The sequence below is a fragment of the Neopsephotus bourkii genome, unplaced genomic scaffold, assembly GCF_033783945.1.
Source record: "Neopsephotus bourkii isolate Nb327-2 ecotype Australia unplaced genomic scaffold, CSIRO-AGI_Nbou_v1 NB_1234, whole genome shotgun sequence".
NCBI classification, from domain to species: domain Eukaryota; kingdom Metazoa; phylum Chordata; class Aves; order Psittaciformes; family Psittacidae; genus Neopsephotus; species Neopsephotus bourkii.
The window spans coordinates 4,552,464-4,573,613 of record NW_026901719.1 but is presented as its reverse complement, the minus strand read 5'-3'; the positions used below and the strand labels follow the sequence as shown (position 1 = coordinate 4,573,613).

The 21,150-nt window shown below is 40.7% G+C and overlaps 2 protein-coding genes across 5 annotated transcripts in view; both read left to right on the top strand.

The window, feature by feature from the left end:
• Positions 1 to 6,263, top strand: part of RPS6KA3 (ribosomal protein S6 kinase A3) — a 77,472-nt gene extending 71,209 nt beyond the window's left edge. For all 4 annotated transcript variants that reach the window (XM_061364572.1, XM_061364571.1, XM_061364573.1 and 1 more), the window contains 2 exons: positions 850 to 990; positions 2,176 to 6,263. In XM_061364572.1, coding sequence (XP_061220556.1) covers positions 850 to 990; positions 2,176 to 2,298 — 264 coding nt within the window. In that variant the 3' untranslated portion in view covers positions 2,299 to 6,263. The remainder of the gene's footprint in view (positions 1 to 849; positions 991 to 2,175) is intronic.
• Positions 6,264 to 7,241: 978 nt separating this feature from the next.
• EIF1AX (eukaryotic translation initiation factor 1A X-linked) lies at positions 7,242 to 16,302 on the top strand. Its single transcript, XM_061364547.1, has 7 exons — positions 7,242 to 7,456; positions 8,473 to 8,556; positions 10,427 to 10,530; positions 11,623 to 11,673; positions 12,659 to 12,740; positions 12,849 to 12,940; positions 14,952 to 16,302. Exons 1-7 carry the CDS (start codon positions 7,441 to 7,443, stop codon positions 14,955 to 14,957), a joined length of 435 nt encoding a protein of 144 aa, XP_061220531.1. The 5' UTR covers positions 7,242 to 7,440; the 3' UTR covers positions 14,958 to 16,302.
• The last annotated feature ends 4,848 nt before the right edge of the window (positions 16,303 to 21,150 follow it).

Here is a 21,150-nt window from a genome sequence, read left to right as displayed (position 1 = left end):
GTGTTCAGATTCTTATTTGAATTACAAAAGCATTTTATATTAAAGTGTCCAGTATTGCTAATGTAACTGAAATTAACTTAGAACCAGATTTAGTCAATTGTGTTTCTGTACAAATAATTACTTAATATAGAAATATTATTTATGCTTTACCCTTACTGACTGACATCTAAAGACAGCTATAAAATATTAAGCTGCTGTATAAAATTGTTTTCAACTTCTTACTACCATAATTTCAAAAGGATAAAATATAAGTTCAAAAGGTGGTGGAAAATGATGTACCAAAACAAAAGTGTGTATCTCATCAGATGTTGAGAGTCACTTCCATGTAAAGAGAGTAAATAGAATATGGTGTTTCATCTGGGCAGAGCTGAGTGACATGACAGACAAACAAGACCTTACATATATGGCCAGCAGGAATACTAAAATTCAACCTTCAGCTTTCACAGGATGAAAGCTTACTACACACTGAGAAGTCATGCAAAGGGAAGGATCATCATTATTTTCTTAACTGTTCTTTTTCCCATATTGATTCCCCACATATCGATTAACTATTAACATATTATTGTTAAAAATGAAGTACTTGTATAGTGGGGCCTCTGCTCTAGCCCAGTGTGCATATTTTGATGTTTATGTATTTTGCCTTACTTAATTGGATACTTTTCTGTCATTTAAAGTCATGTAATTAAAAGAGAAAATGTTAACATTGCCAGGCAGCTTTTCAGCGTTTCAAGCTGACATTATGACTGGGTTTTTTTTATACCAATGAAATCTTTGGTTTTGAACTATGATCTGGTTTAGAGATTAAGTTTTACTATTGTTTGCATTGACTCTTTGAATATCATTTAATAGGACCTTGTTTCAAAAATGCTTCATGTTGACCCACATCAAAGATTGACTGCAGCCCAAGTTCTTAGTCACCCCTGGATAGTTCACTGTGACCAGTTGCCTCAATACCAGCTGAACAGGCAGGATGCTCCCCATTTAGTGAAGGTAAGTACATATTTGTTCAGCTTGCTGTCTAGCTACAGTAAGTGTAAACAAAATGATTAAAAAGAAACAAAGGTTATGGTAGCATGTGTTTTTTCTAAATACTATTTAAAAGTTATGACTCGGAGTTGCAATAAGCCATAAAGTGAACTTGTAATATCTAATAGGATTTCATAGGAACCCACTCATGGGGGGGGAGGGGGATCCAAGCAAAAACCAAGTAATACATTTGAAAGATTTTAATTTTCTTAGGTTTGAAATTTATTGGACTTACACTGGGAGGCTTAATTACCTTAAGAACCATCACAGAAGAAACTGTTCTTCTGGTAGTGAAAATGTTGTCAGATGACAGTAGGGGAGCTGAAATACAGTTTGATTAATTTTACAGCTTCAGAAGAGGTTAATTGTCAGTGGCTAAAAGGAAATACTTCATGATCACAGTATAAGCTAAAAGAAGTCAAAAAGGCAGAGTTAATTAATATGGTATTGTACTGCTCTGCACTCTGTCTGAAACACAGTCTGGTTTTTATACTGATAAACTTTTTTCACTTTAAACAAGCAGAAAGAACTAAAAAATAGTTGAATTATATTTCTCTATATTCCACCCTGCCTTCAGTCCTACATCCAAGAATGTCGTGCAACGTAAAAGGGACCTGAAGAATATAATTAACACTGAGTCAGCTATTAGCAATTTCTAGCATCCAGAAACACAAGTGGAAAGAGGGAAGTTCTGATCCCACAGCTTACAACTTCCTAGCTTTTTTTTTTTTTAAATCTTCGTGTGCCAAGTGATGTGGTTGAAATTTTTAAATATTGTGTTGAAAATGGAAATGATTATGTAAGTGATAAGCAGAGACAGCATCTACTGATAAGATTTCATTCCCCAACTATGTCACAAAGCATAGAGACAGAACTTAATTTAACAATTGATACCTTCTGGGGTTTGACTTTTTAAGCAAGGTAAAATTGCTTTAAATTGATGTGAAAACTATTTATTTCCCTAACAAACACTCACTCCGAACACTGATGGTATTTAAGTATTGCAGTGGTATGTTTATGTTGTAGATTGAAGGTAGACTGGAATTTAAAACTCATTCAGAAACTCTGGCAGTTAGCACTGTCTGCTGTCTAGCGTGTGCATCAGTCACAACATGCTCTTCCTGGGTTTTTTCCCCCTCTGCCCCACAGGGTGCAATGGCAGCAACTTACTCTGCTTTGAATCGCAATCAGTCACCAGTTTTGGAGCCAGTTGGCCGTTCTACTCTTGCTCAGAGGAGAGGTATAAAAAAAATTACCTCAACAGCCCTGTGAAGTGACCTCAAACAGACACTTGGTACCAAGGCATAAGATGATAGCACAAATCATGGCGACAGGTAGCACATATCTGACAGATACCTGCAAGCACACTCTGACCCAGCTGGTACCTATAATGCTGCTGCTCCTGCTGCTGCTATTGCTTTCATCTACTCTCGCTTTAAACTGTTGACAGCAAGTTACTGATCTTACTGGAGCTTCAAATGGAGTGACAAGTGGAAACACAAGGAAAATGATCATGTTCACGACTGAATAAACCAGAAGAATTATGAATGCCACCTCTGTCAAAAATACACTGAATAAAGCACTCTGCACCACATAGCATTATTTTTATAAGGAATATTTTTTGTCCCCTAAAATATTCTTTGTTACAGGTAGAGATGGACAGTTTATGTTAAGCACTTAGCTTAAACAATCTCTTTATATTAGCACTATATACTTTGTGCCATCCAACATTTTGTATGTTTTTGTAAACAGTTCACAAGCAGTACGTTTCTGTGCTGTTTTCTTTAATGTATACATGCCTTGTTTTACTTAGATATTATTAATCATTTTGACAATTAAGTCTGATTAAACGGTTCAGCTGGATTAATCAGTATTGTTGGACAGCTCTAAAAGAAGCCTGACTGTTAAACAGCTATTGAATGTAATGCTATGAATACGTATTTCTCCATGTCTGACTTTTCTACATTTCCATGTTTTTGACACTGCATGTCATGTTATAAAAATCAGGATGCTGTTTATAGTATTCAAAACTTAAACAGTGAATCTTTCACCATAGTATATATACAATAGGTAATATAACCCAGAGAAAAGATAATTTTTGTCTTTTGTTCCCCCTCCTCTCCCTTTTATTCTCTCTGATCTAATCTCTGGACTCAGGAATCATAGCTAAATCCTTTCTGATAGAGGACATTTCTATATTGTTTATTCTTATAATCCATTGTTAATATTTTATCTCTATTCTGTGACTTTTGTTTAAGCTGCAGAGGATTTGTTCAGTGAATGTTGGCATTATAGAAGAAAGGCTACATTGAAGATAAAGCAAAACATGCTGTCTGCTAGTAAGCAGAAGCCTGCAAAAAGCAGGTTTAAACTGCATTCACTGCAGTTGCAAAACTGATGGCTCTGATGTTCTGTCGGTTATTTTCTGATAATTGTTATTGACATCCAAAGCAAAATGAGAGGAGAGTCATCCAGATCAGGCAGGGGCTAGAAAAGGGTCATTGTAATTTATCACGAAACTAGTATTGTCCCAGTAAGATAAGACAAAACTGTTCAGAGTGAGTGCTTCCCTTTTCCCCAGGTGGAAGCAAGTTTGTAATGAGGGTGAAAGACTAATTTTCAGTACTAATATAAGCTTTTAATACTCTTGGCCTCTGGTGTCTTAAGTAATTAAAGGTGTTTTTTGACAGCTAGTCTTGAAACATCAAATTGCCCACATGAGAACATGCACTGGAATGTGTTTGGATTCAGTCAGTGTCCCACTCCCCCAAAATGATACACTGCATCAACTCATTCCAGATATGAAAATGGCTGTTGGGAATTCCAGCTTTAATAAGTAATGGATCTGGATGAACAGCTCAGTGAATAATACAATTTAAAAACTAAAAGGTGCAACTTCATGTTTTGCATAAGAAGGCATTTTCTTGATTTAGGGATATTAAATTTTTTGTGGTGATTAATTTGCTAGTTTCCCTGGAATCATCAGAGGTTTACTGAAAGGGAGAATAACCTTTATGATATCACAGATTCTATCTAAATGAATGCAAGTTTTCCTTCTGCTGCAGGTTTTTCCGAGTTCCTTGAGGAAGGGATCCCACTTCTATTGCCCTTAAGAATGTGTTAAATATTTAATCAATTGTGTAAAGAATTGGTTTTATGAACAAGGATTCCTAAATTTCCATACATCTTGGAAATCTGAACACACAGCTCTTGCAAGCAATTAGCATTTTTCCCTTACTTAGTGCTCTGACACTGAAGTTCCCTTGAGTTGTACAGATGCATCTACCCTTCCTGCAAGAAACATCTTTCACTAAAGGCAGAAAAAGGCCATTTGTTGTTTCTTTTTTTATTTGACGCTGGCTGCAGCTCCAGAGGAATTTAGTAAAACCTTTTCTTTCAGAAAATGTATTTTCAGCTCTGCAAGCGATCAGTAAGTCAGGCTTCTCAACACCTAGAAACCGTACCTTCTGGAGTGGCTTTTAAATGTGTTAATCTAAAGATTGTGGTATCTAGTCAACAAAAGAGATTTAAAATTGATGCTGTTAAAATGAAGGGATAACAGTAATCGCTAGCGTCAATAATAGCATTTCAGTTCAGGAAGGGATTTCTCCTGTGTTCTCCGTGTGTATATATAGCTGCCTGGCAGAGAACAGACCAAAAGGAGGAAGTGTTAAGCTGCTTTACTATTGGCAATATCCATGTTAGAGTAATATGAAAGTACTTTCAGGAGTTTTATTTTAGCCATATTTTGTGGCCCTTGAACTCACTGGTGATTAGCCAGATAGTAAAGCAAAGTTAACTCCTACGTTTTACGTATCTACATTCTCAAGTGAGCTGTTAATTTAGACTTTACAGATGTTGCTGCTGTGTTGTGTGTAAAGCAGCATAGAGTGATCATTTTACATGCTAATAAAACAGGGCAGTTTAGCACATGCTAAATCAGTATGTTGAAGTCTAGATCCACTACAGCTTGAAGTTGCTTTCTAAACCAAGATATAAGTGGCCCATGTATGCAGGAGGTATGTCTTACAGGCTAGAATTACATGGTAATTTGTGTACCTTACCACCTGCTTTGGATCCATGCTCACAACTTCACATTTATTTTTCTCATTTTGTAGCCACAGTTGGTAGATATAAAGCAATCCACATAGTGCTGCCTAAGATCCCAGCACCTTTCTATTAGAATGTGAGTACATACGACACACTGCATAACTTCATTGCTGGGCTGCTGCTTTTTCTGTAAAGCATAGCAAGTAACTCTAGGCTACAAAGTCATGGAGAATAAAAGAGGAGAACTGCAGATACAGGTGAATTTTCTGTATATAGGCCATGGTTTCTTAATGTGAAATTACCACTTAACTGTGCTTGAGAGCATGAGAGAACAGAGGGAAGAATATAGTTGCAATACTCAATAAATGTCATCTATATCCAGTAAGGGCAAAGTTCTTTATTCATAATCACTATCATGTTGAATGAAACTTCTAAGGAGTTTTTCAAGAGAATATTTAAAACTTTTTTCTAAAGAGGCAAGGGAGTAACAAAATAGATTTATGTGTCTGGGACTTTTTTGTGTGTGTGTTGCTTTTGTAAATGTGGTGTACCAACTAAAGCTGTGCTTTTCTATTATTGGAAGGAAAGGACTCAAAGTATGCTGGCCCTTAGTAAGTGGCAATGGTTAATAGATGAATTTTCACTTATGAAAATGATGTAAATGATTAGCTTTATCTTGATACTCTTGACCTAATCAAAGGGAAGGTGTACTTACGGGGGATGTAATTATTTTGCAACCTAGTTGGGGGGGGTCTACTTAAAACATTTTTAAAAAATGACAAAATCACAGATAAAATATTTTTCTACAATTCTATACAATCATTCTTTATACTAGTTTTCTCAGCATGGCATGTAAGTAAGTCTGAGGTACTGTTCCAGGACCTTGTTCAAGACTATTACAACAGCATCTCTTAGATGCTTGGCACTGCTGTCATAAAACTGAAATGCTAGTGAAAGAAAAAAAAATAAAATTGTACTGAATACTTTAAATGATTGTTTTATTCAGAGTCTGATCTAGGAAATGTTCCAATCATGCTATTAATAATGTGTAATTAGAACTGTTCCAGATGTAACTATGAACAGTTCTGGAAAGGTATCATTGCTTGTATTCCTGTCTAATGGCAGGTTTTGTAGTCTTCAAAAGAAACTGAAATTTCTACTATGAATAAACTTTCAAACATCTTAAAGTGCTTCTTTTGGTTAATCATTTGTTCTGCTCAGTTACGTTTTTTGTTCTTCATTAACACTGAAATACATTTGCAGTGTACCAAGTGTGCCGTTCCAACCAGAAAGAGCTTTTTAATAAGCAAGTATCTGTCGGTTAAAATGTCACTGTATTACATGAAGTTACTGCAGCTGTGATGGAGCATGTGTGAGGACTGTAACCAGAGGTATTGCTGAGGCTGCCAAAAGGTGGCTCTGAGAGGACATGAAGACAGTAAGAAGCAGAAGCAAGCACAGTGCCAGGGCAAGGGGCACAGGTACCACTACCTTCCAGCTGGAGTTCACACCTTGGATCCCAAGTGTGTGCCAGCACCATCCTGTGAACCCAGCACGAGGCTTGATCCTGCCTAAATCCACCTTTAAATGAATTTTCGATTAAACTGGGTCATTTTTAAGCCCTGGCAGGGAAGAAAAGAAAGGGGGGAATGTAACAGTGAACCCCCAGGACTTGCTTAACTTCAGACTTCCCTTGCTTTCACACCCTCCGCATGCACCCTTTGGTAGGTCGATGGGGCGAGACTTCTCCCGGCGCTGCTCGCCTCCCCCGGCCAGAGACCACCGCAGGAACCCCCGCCCTCCCCACCAGCTGCCGGAGCCAGGCCACACGCCCGGCACAGGGGCTGGGAGGGGGCCGCTGTGGCTGCTGTGGGGGCACCGTTCTCCGGCGTCGCCGCTGCCGGTCCAACTCCGAATTCGCGCGCTCCCGAGTCAAACCAAAGCCACCGGCCGGGACCCAGCGCACCCCGCTCGCCCGCCCAGCACCGCCCCCCAGAGCCCCTGATTGGCGGTCGCTGCCCGCCGGCTGCGGAGCTCTGGTCAATCGCAGTGCGCCCGCCCATCAGCACGCCCATTGTGGCGTGTCCCGCTGACGCCGCCGGGAGCGGGCAGGCTGCTGGGAGGACGCATGCGCAGAAAGGGCACCACCCCCCTTCGGAGGCGGAGAGCCCTCCAGCTCGCCAGGGGGCGCTGTTGGTCGGATCGGCGCCCAGTAGCCGGAACGCACGAGTCAGCCGCAGCCCCGGACCCGGTCCTGGTCCCGCTGTGCCAGGAGCTGCTGCTCTCTTCCCCCTCGCGTGAGCCGCGTGAAGCCCCAGCCGCCGCCCCTACCCGCAGGCCCTCCGCGGCTGAGCGCCCGGCGCCATGCCCAAGAATAAAGGTGAGGTGCGCTACCCTCTGCTGGGCCTCCTGTGGCGGCCCGGCCCTTCGCCGTAGCGACGAGGCCGGGTCCTGGCGCGGCCGCGCTGGGGAGGCCCGCGGAGGCTCCCCGGCCCGCAGCCGTCGCGTCTCACGTGGGAGCTGCCGCGGCCCGGTGCCCGCGGGCGGGGCGGGGAAGGGGCGGAGGAGCCCGCCCGCCTGCTAGCCACCGCGCGTTGCCGGACCGGCGGGTCCCTGCGGCCGGTTCTCCCGGCAACGCTCAGGCGTGGGTCCCGGTCTGGCCCCGGTCGGGCGCGGCCCAGCGGCGTGTCGCAGGCCTCTGGGGCCTGGGCGGCCGGGAGTGGAGGCCGTGGCGGGGCCTGGCTGTCAGGGGCGGCCGCCGAGGAAGCGGGAGGATGTGCTGTGCGTGTCCCTCCGTGCTCTCGCTGGGCACGGCGGCTTCTCCCTTCTCCCCAGACAGCTGCCTGAAGGGAACGGAGAAGTGAGAGGAAGGGAACAACAGCGTTTTAACTGAGGAAGGGATGGCGAGGAGAGTATGAGCTGCTGTTATGTGGCTTCACGAAGAGCATCTAATTCTGTTGCCACGTGTGTGCCTTTAAGAAGGGCATCTTCACTTGGAGCATAAGCCCTCCCCTGAGTATTTCAGCATTACAGCAACCCCTCAGGTTACATGCAACGGCTCGTCCCACCATTATTTGTGAGGTATTTGGTTGCAACAGTCACAAAAACTGAAAATGGTGATCTTGTGCAGATCCCTGTTGAAGGCTACTGTTGTTCTGGAGCAGCCAGGACATCTTAAATAGTGGGAGCTTTCATCTTTCAATTGCTATGTTACCATTCAGTTAAAAATTTGGAGCAAAAATGTTAAAGGCAAGCAATAAATCTACATCTGGGTAGGATACTTAAAACCGTCAGGTAAAGAACAAGCATGGAAAACCCCGTAAGCATGATTATTTCATTCACTGTATTCAAAGATAGTAACACGTGCTTCTTTTCCCTTCTCCCCTTTTAATTTAGGCAAAGGAGGTAAAAATAGGCGACGAGGTAAGAATGAGAATGAATCAGAAAAACGGGAACTGGTGTTCAAGGAGGATGGGCAAGGTGAGTCTTTAACTATAGTACGAGAATGCTGTTGTTTTCATCAGATACTGTAAGTGACGTACATTGATACACAAGACATCTAGATGTCTGAGAAATACAAAGTTATTGTGCTATAAAGAGGCTTTCTTACTGGCGTATTTGAATTCTAAATGACATACTTCAGTGTGGGAGGAAGATATTAGGTAAAGGGAAATTTTTAAATAGCTTCTCTGCTTAAGAATGATGTTTGTCTTTCCTTGACCTTATTGTGATGCCATGTGTAATACAGTGTGTATGTAAAAATTCCCTAAAAGTCCCTTGAGTAGCTCTGTGTGAGAGTCAGTAAGCACCTGGCTTGGGTGATGTAGTTCAGTGCTGCCAGTAGTTGTCTGTGAGACGCACAGTCCCACTTTCTGTTCTGTACCAACTGGAACCATTTCTTGGACCTTGTGATTAGCTTTCTGAAGTCCCTGACCTGGCAGAACAGTTCATCTCACTGTGCTCTTTCTGTCCCCTGGTGTTTGGTTGAATTGGCTCTTGGGTTGGGACATGTAACAATTTTAAACCACGAGCAGTCAGTCAGGTCCTTTACGTGGATGTTGTCAAGTAGAGTAAGCCACAAGAGTGTTCAGCTGGAGGGTGATGAGTAGGATTCCCTTCTCCACTGCCTTGTGGTGACAGTGAGATTACCTCCCTTCTGGCTTACCCTGGCTTGTGCATCATGCTCTTGTGAATGCTCACATATACTCAGGGGCTTGCGTAGTGACCAATTAATGAGTTGGTTTGTTCAAAATAAATTTAAATCACGGTAAAAGAAGTGACCTCTGAACTTACTCTTTTTTAAGCTCTTTCTGTTATTCTGTGACAGTTAAAATCAAAAAAGAAGTTGATTTTGATGCAGCTGTAAAACATAAAATCCTTTTCATCTCCCAAGCAAAGTCTAATTAATGAAGCATTACTCTCCGTTATTGATAGTCTCATGTGTGGCTTGTTGGACTATCTAACTTGTGCTAAGAAAAGATTTTAGAATACTGAAATACAGCTCCAACTAAGTGAGAAATTACTTTTTTTTTTCCTGGAGAGTATGGACAGTCAGATAATGGTATCATTCTTACTAGCTTTATAATAATAATGATGTTATAATTCTTATTAGCTTTATTATTTTTAGTTAAATGGTAATACATTACACTGCAGACATTAATAGTATGCAAAGTGTTTCAGTAGTGATTTCTGGAACTTGGTGAAGGAAAGACATTAAATACAAGGTGAGAGACTGAGGGTGGGTGTTGGAGTGAAGTTTCATAGCTCTCAGCTGACGCCTGGTCCTTGCCTTTCAGACAGTATCTGAGAACAGCAGAACATGTCCTTTCAAGAGCAGCATTTTTCCCCACGGAGCCTCTGCAGGAGGCAGAGTATCAGTATACGGGAAGTGCCGCTTTCTGCTCTTCCCTCAGTGGCACAGAAGATTTTGTTGCTTAGCACAGGTGCCAAGTGTCATGAAGTTTCAAACTCTGTGCGTGACTTGACAGTTCCAAAAACTACCTGTAGTAAGCATTTCAGAGGGAACAAGAGCATGGATACAACTAAGAATGAGCGGTGTTTGAAAGTGTTAACAGTGATAAGAAAACAGTGATACATTCAGCAGCCTGTGTGGCTGATGAAAGCTCCTGTCCGCTGTCCATGTTTGATAAAATGTTACAGCAAATTTTGGTTACAGTAGCAAATGTTATTGGTTGTTTCATAAAGCTGCTGTATTTGTTTAGAAGTTTTGCTGTGTGGCACTTAGTTCAAGGTGGGCTTGGTTAACAGGTGGACTCAATCATCTTAAAGATCTCTTCCAACCTATATGAATCTGTAATTCAGTGATTCTGTATGTTACCATCTCTTTCAGAATATGCACAGGTGATCAAGATGTTAGGCAATGGAAGACTGGAGGCATTATGTTTTGATGGTGTGAAGAGGTTATGTCATATTAGAGGGAAACTAAGAAAAAAGGTAATTCTGAAGCATTGCAATAGAAAACAGTGGCACTATGCATGATACATAATTATAAAAATGTACACATTACAAAACAGGTTATTACAAAAGTTAATATTTCTACTGTATTTAATATCTTAGACTTATTTTTTATAGTAAACTAACTTGTTCTTGTTTTGATAATACACTTCTTTTATTGCCGGCACAGAAATTGGCTTTGGCTTTTGAGTGAAGCTGGCAGTTGAAGGGCTGCCTTTGGATGTGTGTATTTTAGGAGAGATGTTTTTTTGTCTGCTTGTGAAATGCAATTTTTTTACATTCTTGAAAGTTATATGTATATGGATAGTTAAAAAGATCCCTAATTGTAGGTGGGGAACCTGATGACTGTTTGGAAAATCAGCATGTTTTGTCTGGGACTAGATCAGTGCTTAGCTTACCAGGAGAACTTCTATTCATGTGAAGATTGACACCTAGCATAGGAAAATTTAAGTGTAAGAGGGTTGTCTGAAGCCACCATTTTTGTATGCTATTTCCCAAAACCTGTAAGAATCAGGGTTGGATAGATTCACTTGGTTTGATATGGGGAAGAACTGAATAATTATCTATCTTGTGTATTTAAATTAGCATGCCCTGTTTTGCAGGTTTCTGGCTTTGGTTTGAATGATTAGCATAGTCAGTTACTAGAAACAACTCCATTCATTTTCCTCTGCTCTTCACTGTGTGTGTCCATCACCCCTTTCATCTGGTTTTTCTTGCATTTTTTGCCCCTGTGGAGCTCAATTCACAGACTGGTGGCCTCATGGATTATTTCTGTTCTCTCAGAAGTTAGGACTTAATGACCATGTTGGCTACGAGCTCCTCAAATAAAGTTGATTTACCTTACTAATAGCTACATATAATGTGAAATAATGTATTTGTGAGTATTTATGACCTTGGTTTTGCTGTTAAAATATGAAATTGGATCTCTTCATTTTACTGGTTATAAAGTGAAATGTTGGCTGTACTGAAATTTTTCATGTGTCTCAGTAAACTTAAGTATGCGGTTTGACTCTTGTGTTATACCACAGAAGTTGAGTTCCTGCAGTATAACGTACGTTTTTTCTCTTTCAGGTTTGGATAAATACATCTGATATTATATTGGTTGGCTTAAGAGACTACCAGGTAAAAATACAGTGTAATTTGCGAATGAAGATTATCTTAAAAAACAGCTCTTTTAATAGCTAAATAGCAGCAGATATCATGATGAAATTCCCATCTAACTTTCTTTTAATTTGTATTCAGTTACGCTAAATGATTACTTTTAGCTTCCTTGTATTACAGAAGGATTGTCATGAGTAGGTGAGAAATCCTGGTTCAACTTGTTCTTCTAAATTGCACCCTGAGTCTTTGTGAATGAAGGTGCTTAATGACATCCCACTGGCATCATTGACGACTTCTTGTCAGGTGTAGCTGTTTGATGCTTGGATCCTGTGATATAAGGAGGATTGAGCCAAGCACCAATTATTTTATTGTGATAATCAGAATTTTTGGTAGTCAGAATTTTGGAGCCTTGATGTTTAGGCTTTTACCTTAGGAGGCCAATTTATCAGTGATCAGTTTCTACTTAAATTTTAAAAAACAGGAGCATAATTTTGCCTAATATAAAGGTTAATGGAAAGCAGTTGTCAATTTTTTATTAGATAAATGCTTTTTTATGAATGTTAGTGTTGTGTCATCAGTTGTTTGAAGATAGATTCAATTTCTGAAACGTGTATTGGAGTTGTAAACCATCTAGGATACTGTTATTTGCTGTGTACATTAAACTACTTGAAACTAGGAAGTTTTAACTTTCTGACTGACCACCAGACAGCTGTGTGCATTCTATGAAGAAAGATTAATTTCAAAGGCATTAAACAACTTCTTAAATTACTTTAAGTAGGAGAAAATTAAGTTGTCACCCCAATGAAATTAAAATATTCTACAAATGAGCAATTTCTACTTTACATTTAGAGAAACTGAAGGGGAAGGAGGATCAAGATATTCTTATGTAAATAATATAGGTGTGGTTCTTCTGAAAATAAGTTAGGTGTTAGTAGTCTGCTAAGGTTAATAAGGAGATTTTTTCCTTTCATAGGTGACTAATACATTCTAATAAATTCTTATATAGGATAACAAGGCTGATGTCATTCTAAAGTACAATGCAGATGAAGCCAGAAGTCTGAAAGCATATGGGGAGCTTCCAGAACATGGTAAGAATCTTTTCTGTTCAAATGGGAAGTTCATATTGGACAAGAATATTCAATCTGTCTCAACGTGGTGTGAGTGCACTCCTTTAACTTCTCCAAATCCCATTTTAGCTAAAATCAATGAAACAGACACATTTGGTCCTGGAGATGATGATGAAATCCAGTTTGATGATATTGGAGATGATGATGAAGATATTGATGATGTAAGTAGTAAACATATATTTTTGTGTCATATGCTTGAAACTGTCACTTTGGCAATAAGCTGGTTTTCCTTGGTTTTGAGCAAGTAAAATAGTACATGGATGTTCAGAATAGCTCACCACCTCAGAGACTGCTTCAGAAAGTGGTGGGGACATATGCCTGCCAGCTTTCTGTTATCTCGTCTATACTACAATCATCTTCTAGTTGACTGCTAAGGAAATAGTATGCTTAGTGTCATACTATTAAAACATACCTGGAGAGAGGCTTCTCATTACCCTAAGACATCAAAGAGAAAATCAAAGTCATTTGTCCCCAGAGACCTAGAGTTACATAGCAGTGTCCATTCAAATACCATGTTGTGTGTAGATAGATGTGTGTGTGTGTGTGTGTGTGTGTGTGTGTGTGTGTGTGTGTGTGCATGCATGAAGGGTTGCAGTTACACAAGTTGTTAACTACATACATGAATGTAGCTGGGTATGTTCATACATTCAGTTCCTTAAAGGGTCAGAAAGATGTCTCAAGCAGCAGGCACAGTGATTGGTGGGTCAGCTCCTGTGCCACATAGGGCAGCTCAGTCATAAATTGCTGATGCAAGCTGTGTGGGACACCAAGGGCTGGAAAAGGTTGCAGGTTATATAGGTATCCTGGCAAACTGAATGAACACTTAGGGGTTTTACCTTGGTGCTTCCTCTGTACTTTTAACAACCTCACTAATTAATAGTAACTACGGAAGTCATTGAGGGATTTATATTCTTAAAAACCAAAGATTTTGTTTCCATTTTTGTTTACATAAGCAATTGTAAAAAGCTGCATCTTAGGTAGTTACTGAAGTTTAACCATAATCCTGATTGTCACCATCAGTTGTGTTTCCGCTTGTCACCAAGACTACACAGACTCCTACAGTGTAGTAGTAATATTGTTGTAATTCAAATCATACAGCAAATTGCAGAATTAGAATGTGCTGTGAAAAGTTTTCTAAGGTGATGCACTTTATTTTGCAGCTGACACTATGTAGGGTCAACTGGCTGAGAGGTTAAGTAGTAACGTACTGAGCCAGTGAGTTAACTTAATTGGATAGACTGTTCTAAGTATATTATGTTTAATTCTTCATCTTTTTAGTCCTCTCTGAGTTAGCAATATGACTAATCCTCTTTAAGTGCTAACATTATTTTGACTTTCTGAGGTTCTCGGTGTATTATGCATTAGATCAGATATTTTTAAAATATCAGAATATTGATTAATTTTTCTTCAGCCTTTTGAAAATTTCACTTTGGACCTGTCAGTGGTTGAGCTGACTGGAGATTTAGCTTACTGAGGCTAGAAACACTTCTAGTACTGCATGCTTTTAATAATGAAGTATTGTAAGATGTCAAAGTGATAAGTAGCTGTAGGAATATGGAAGTAATAAAATTTGCAAACTAATGGATCTTTGTGTGAGATAATGTATTGAAGTGAGGTTTTAAAGCTTCTGTCAGCAATGCAATATACTATTAGTATCATGCTTTAAGAAAGGAAAAGATGTTACGAGATAAAATGTGAATAACCTTTCTGAGGATCATTCTAGTCACCCTAGAATGAAGTGTAGCTTCCAAGGTCAGAGTTAACATGAAAGACTTGGTGAAGTCTTTCCTGTGTTATGTCAGAAGAATAGTTAAAAAACCATTCATTCTGCCACCAAATTAATTTGACAGTCACTACCTAGGGAGATTACCCTTAAACTCAGGTTTGGTTGCTGTTTTAAGAATCATGAGCTAATTTATGTGCACTCTTGATGCGTAGTTATGTTGGCAGAATTACTCGACTGCGTAACTATAGCAACAGTTGTGGTGAGGTCGTAAGAGGAGAGTAATTGCTCACATGTGAAGAAAACGGGATATGAGCTGAGGCAGAAGCAGTAGTGTACGGCCTTCACCAAGTCTCCTGTTGAACTGTAAAATTAACTTTAAAGAAAGAGCTACCTGATGAAAAAATGCATGTGAATTAAATACATGGTGTGATGTTTTTGCTTTTCAGATCTAATTTGGAACAGAGGTTTACATTCCGACTTTTTTCCTCCACGGATTATTCTACATTGATATTTCGATTATTTTTTGGGGTGGAGTCCCTTTCTTTTAAGAAGACTGAAAATTCTCAGTAAAGAGTGTAGTTTGTTACATCAAAAGGGTTTATTTTCAGTGTTTGTTTAAAGTATTTATATTTCTTTAGAAATGGATAATGCTGGATTATCACAAAGGTTCGATGAAATGCCACAAATATTTTGTCTCTTCACCAATTAGAGCTTTTGCCTCTGGATGTCAGTGAGATGCAGTGACAGGGGCTGTAAAAGACTGCATTTTTGCCTCTTCCTTCTTCATCACTACAATTCCAGTTAAACTTCCAGTCTTTTGAAATAAAAATTGTTTACCCTGTAATTATCATGAATTTTGATTAAATGCAAATGCCCAATTCAGATTAGTCTCAAATCATACTATGCAGTGTCTGACCTTATACCCCTTGCCTTGATGTTATCTTTAAGAAGATTTTGATAATATAAAAGGAAGGCAGAAATGTGCATTTAAATACATAATGCATGATCAGTCTGCTTTTCACGTCTAGTAGCATGCTGCTATTTTTATACTGATTTTGATAATTAAAAACACTCATTATTTCAAAGATGTAAATTCCCCACAGTGGAGGGGTAGGGGAGAAGTCAAGATAAAAAGTAAGCAGCCTCTCAAATTTGCAGTTGGTGAAAACTGTCTTTGGAGTAGTCGCCAGTCAAGCTGCAGTTGCAGACGTTGAACACTGGGCGGCACCCTACTGAACAGGGGTACGTTGATACAAAACATCAGCAGTTGGGTTTGTACTGGAAAATACATTAAAAAGTTTTTCCCCAAAGCGAATGCTTAACATTCTTGATATGTTAAACATGTAGAATATTTTTACATTATAGAAAAGGTTATGTTAAGACTAGAGTTTTATTTTAATCTCGAATTCCATACATTGTAAGGTACAATAGTAAAGCTTATGTGAACTTCAAATTAACAGTAAAAATGAAAAATTAAATTTGTGTCAAACGCAGGAAAAGACTTTTCAACCAGAATAAATCCCTGAGACAAACTAATGGAAGGATTCTTCTCCACCTTCAGACAGGAGGAGTCAGTTCAGACGCTGAATAAAGACTAACGTCATCATGCAAATATTATTTTGTGGTAGCCTTAGTTTCTTTTCTTCGATTATGTATTTAACAACTCTGAAAGCAGGTTAATGGAAAACTTCCTTTTGTGCCATAAAAATCTGATTTTTGACACTTGTATTCATAAACAGTCTTTTTGGTATGATGTAAAGTGACTACCCCAATAGATAAAACCAGAATGGCTTTAAATATGGAGTGGCCTCATTGCTTTACATGGTTTTTGATGACAAGTTCTATGCTAAAGCTGAACTTCCAGAGCTTTTGTGAAAATGTCTTCTCTTTTATCTTTTAATGTCATGATAATGTCTGTTTTTCTTACATGGATCTGGTATCTTATTTGAGGGATAACATTTTCTTAGTATTAAGTTATTTTGCCGTATGTTTCATGGGTTTTAAACATTTGTGGTAAAAACTTGCTAAACATTGGGAAAAGACACTACCAATACAGCATTCTTAACTCCACTGATCTTAAAGTACATGAACTTACTGGTTTTGTGTGCCTTTAAGCTTCAGTTGTGAAGCAATATAGGTGCTGCATTGTTTCAGAATAAGGTTTTCTGCTTTCCTCAACCTAATAAGCAGACTAGGAACAGCTCTGAAAATGGTTAAAAGTTCTCAAACCTGATCTTGAGGCCCAACTTATTTCACTGTACTGGAGTTCTTCAGTATAGCAGAGACTTCAGCTGTGGGACAAAGATTAAACTGTTCCTGGCAAAATTGCTTATGTTTGCCCTCAGGTTCCTTCCAGTCTTCATTGCTCTTGGCTTGTGTCTGGCTCAGCCTGAGTTCTGCAGGGTTTTGAAGGAAATTTCCTATTTAACTATGAATTTCTTATTAATGCTCTGGTGGAACACTGTCTCGTTTCTACTTACAAGCTAGGCCACGTTGCCTTCGCTGAATACACTTCATCATGTTTCTCTGTCCCCTGATAAAGCTCCTTCTATAGCCCAGTCTGAGCAGCTTTATATCGTCCCTTCTTGTTTCTCTTTTCTTTGTAGAGGGGAAAACAACTTGTACAAGTAGTTCTCTTCCCAGCATCTCCACATGATGAACAGTGGAAGAACAGCAGCTGTCAGGTAGAGCCTTGCATGATTGCTGGCTGTGAAGCCATGGAATGTGCTCCATCTGTAACAGTGTTTTCTAGTTAAATTTTTAGTAATTCTCATTTAATTTTGGGAACTGCTGCTGCCTTTTCACCTGTAGTGTGAAATTGGAAGTAGGGATTCAAAAATTAATTTCCTGCAGCCAAAGTATAAACTTTTTGTTCTCGAAGATGTTTCCCACTTTGAGGTCTTCCTTCTGATTAAAACTTTGAAACATGATTTTTGTCATTGTTCCCAATCTTCTTTGCCAATGGGGCAGGTGTGCATTTGGTTTGACAGCCCTACTGTTTTTCCACCCTAATCCTGAGCAGATACAGTCCAGACACATTAACTAAAAAAAAATTATATGGTTAAAAGCAAAACAAAACTCCTTATGTAAGAGTATGAGGAGGAGCCAGTAGCCCATGGTTACTGAGCTCTGTGTCATGTACTTGTTATTACTGATAGGTTTTATCATACGACTACACTGTTTGTGCTAGTATGGATATATGTGGTACTGCGTGCTAGTGCCATGCATATATATGATCATATTGGTTTGCATGGCAAGGATTTGGTAGTGAGGGCTACAGGAGTGGCTTCAGTGAGAAGCTGTCAGAAGCTTCCCCGATGTCCAATACAGCCAGTGCCAGCCAGCTCCCAGATGGACCTGCTGCTGGCCAAGGCTGAGCCCATCAGTGATGGTAGCACGCCTGTGGTAACGTATTTAAGAAGGGGAAAACATTACTGCACAACAGCTACCGTGGTTGGAGAGGAGTGAGAGAGACTAGGAGGGCAACAGCCCTGTAGATTCCAAGGGCACTGCAGAAGCAGGGGAGGAGGTGTTTCAGACAATGAAGCCTGTGATGCAGACCATGGTGATGCAGGCTGTTCCCCTGCAGCCCATGGAGGTCCATGGTGGAGCAGATCTCCACGTGCAGCACATGGAGGATCCCATGCTGGAGCAGGAGGATGCCAAAGGAGGCTGTCATCCCATGGGAAGCCTGCACTGGAGCAGGCTCCTGGCAGGACCTGTGGTCCTATGGAGAGAGGAGTCCACACTGGAGCAGGTTTGCTAGAGGACTTGTGACCCCATGGAAGGGAGCCACGCTGGAGCAGTCTGTTCCTGAAGGACTGCACCCCATGGAAGGGACCCACACTGCAGCAGTTCATGAAGAACTGCGACCTGTAGGAAGGACTCATATTGGAGAAGTTAGTGAAGGACTGTTTCCCATAGGAGGGACTCCCACGGTGGAGCAGGGAAGAGTGTGAGGAGTCCTCCCCTGAGGAAGAAGGGGTAGCAGAGACAACGTGTGATGAACTGACCACAAGCCTCATCCCCTGTGCCTCTGGAGGGGAGGAGGTAGAGAATTTAGGAGTAAAGTTGAGCCTGGAAAGGAGGATGGGGTGGGGAGACGGTGTTTTATGTTCTGGTTTTATTTCTCATTATCCCGCTCTGATTTGATTGGTGATAAATTGAACTGATTTCCCCAAGCTGAGCTGTTTTGGCCATGACAGTAACTGGTGAGTGATTTCCCTGTCCTTATCTCGACCCATGAGCCTTTTGTTAAATTTTCTCTCCCTTATCCAGCTGAGGAGGGGAGTGATAAGAGTGGCTTCAGTGAGCCCTGGTGTCAGCCAGGGTCACTTCACCCCAGTGATACATGCCATACATAGATATGGTACCGTGCATATACACACACATTTACATTAGTGTATAGTACACAAGCTGTTAGAGATTAGGGTGCCACAATGCTTGCTCTAATCTGTGTGATGTCCACGAATGAAAGTGAGCTGGTGACCAAGGGTGGCAGTTTGCTCAGTGTGGTGCTTGACCATACTGAACAGGTTCTTCTGTGATGATCAGCTGGGACTCACTGCATGTGAACTAGTGCCAGGACTGCCGCTCCCTGCAGCCCCTTGGTGATAAGGTAAGTCCTGTTTCAGGTGAGTTGGGGTGTCGACTGTTCTTGCTGTTGAGCAAGCTCCACTCTAAGCCATAATTATTTGCTGTTACTGAACATAAGCATGGGACTTGAATACCTGCGTCACATGAGTTACTAGAGGACTCAAGCCTATCTCTTCCTCTATGAAGAGGAAGAGCTAGGACACATATGGATGCTATGCTGTCCTATAGGCAGTTTGACCACTTCATAGGAGTGAGCACTTAAAATAAGTGCAGCCTTTTGGAAAACACATGGGAAGAGGAAAATCTCATCTGAAATAATCTTGGAGTAGTCTGAGTGCAGCTTTATTTGTCCCTGTAAACCTGAGGCCTGTTGCTGGCTTCGTGGAGGTACCTGTTGGCAGTGCTTTCTAATTCTGCTACAGACCCATGTAGAGACCCATCTTCAGATTTTATTTCACATGCCATATATGCCTGTCTCTGGAGAAGGGGGAGAAGAGGTCATCAGGAAGGATGCCTTTCACACCAAGCAAGAGCTGGAGTTCCTATTGATTAATTCCAGTTGCTTTTGCTATATCTTGCTCATCAAATTTAATGCCAAAGATCAACTTTGTGATTATAAAATACAACTTCAACCAAATAGAGAAGCTGAAAACAGTGAGTAGCTCCATGTAGTAATCCCATCTAGGAAGTCGGTATTAGCGGCAGGGTACCATTGGAAGTGCCTAAAGACTTGCTTCTTTCAGGTGCTTGTTTGCTCCTTGGCCACACTTGGGGTCCAGAAGTTTTAATTACACCAATTATGTTTCCAGGCTCTTCTTTAGATGCTTAGTGGGGCAAAAATACCTAAAAAGAACACATAGGTGAAGCTCTGTTGTCTGTCTTACGAGTTGCTTTTTCTTCATGTTTTCATAATGTGCTTAAGGAGAAGATGAAAGAGACCTGGTAAGAGTGAAGGGCCCTGTTAACTGCACCACACCTAACACTAAATTCTGTGTTGAAGTACTCCCAGTGTATTCTATAGGCACTCATTCTTCCCTCTTACAAAAGCAGTAGTCTAGGCTGTGATAGTTTAGGAGTGACTTCTGTGGTCACTGGCATCTATATTCCTTAATCAGCCCTACTTTTCTTCATGGTTAAATTAATGAGTTTTATTCCCAATTGAAGAAGAGCATCAGAAAAATGCCTTTGCATGCTTGGCCTCTGGAGGGTGCAGACAAGCAAAAAACCAAACCATCCTTGGCAGATGAGAGCAAGCAGATTGCCTCTAACTTGAGAGGAGCTCTAAAGAACAAGCTGACCCAGGCACGTAAGTACAGGCTGAGGTCCAGCCTGTCACTGGCAGGAACATTTGATGGATACTGCTGGTTCCATCTGTAGTAAATATAGTTAAGAGCAGCAGATATACACCCAGACTCACATGGGTTATATACATCCCACCGTAAGTGGTCCATTCTGTCAGAGAGGATTCAGCTTTGTGGCAGTCAAGACAGTGACAGGACTTTGCAGTTACTCTATTTTGTCTCTGGGCTTAGAGAGGAACGTCAAGTGCTGCATAGTGCTTTAGGAAACAGCTTGTCGCTTACAAGGTCTTAAAACTAATTGGAGCAGTCAGTGGGGGAGTGGGGAAAGGTGCATTAAGGAGGTTTCTGAGGAGAATTTTACTCTTGCTGCCTGACCCAAGTGAAAGATCTCCCTGCTCATGGCTGGAACTGGAGATATATATAGAAGCTACAGTGGTTAAAGCTGTGGTTGTGGAGGCTTGCCAAGAAGCCCAAAACCCTGAGAAGATGTGGAAGACCTTGCCTTCTTCTGAAACTAATGGACAGTGACTGTCCCAGTTTGCCTTGTCGAATAGGTCTGGGATGTTGATTATCAACTGATGGAGTAGGTGGCTGACCAGAGGGACTCTTGCAACAGCTCTGTCATAGGAACCTTGGTGTCTTAAGCAAGTTAACAATATACAGCTAGATCCTCCGTTTTGCTGAAAATGGCAGAAGTAGTCGGTGCTAAATAGTGGTGCAGGGTGTGATGGAATATAGAGATGGATCT

What these genes read in the sequence shown, in the direction of transcription:
- EIF1AX (XM_061364547.1), top strand. An exon ending in GAGGGAAACTAAGAAAAAAG is followed by an intron (nt 10,531 to 11,622) that starts GTAATTCTGAAG and finishes TTTCTCTTTCAG; the next exon opens with GTTTGGATAAATACATCTGA. An exon ending in TTGGCTTAAGAGACTACCAG is followed by an intron (nt 11,674 to 12,658) that starts GTAAAAATACAG and finishes ATTCTTATATAG; the next exon opens with GATAACAAGGCTGATGTCAT.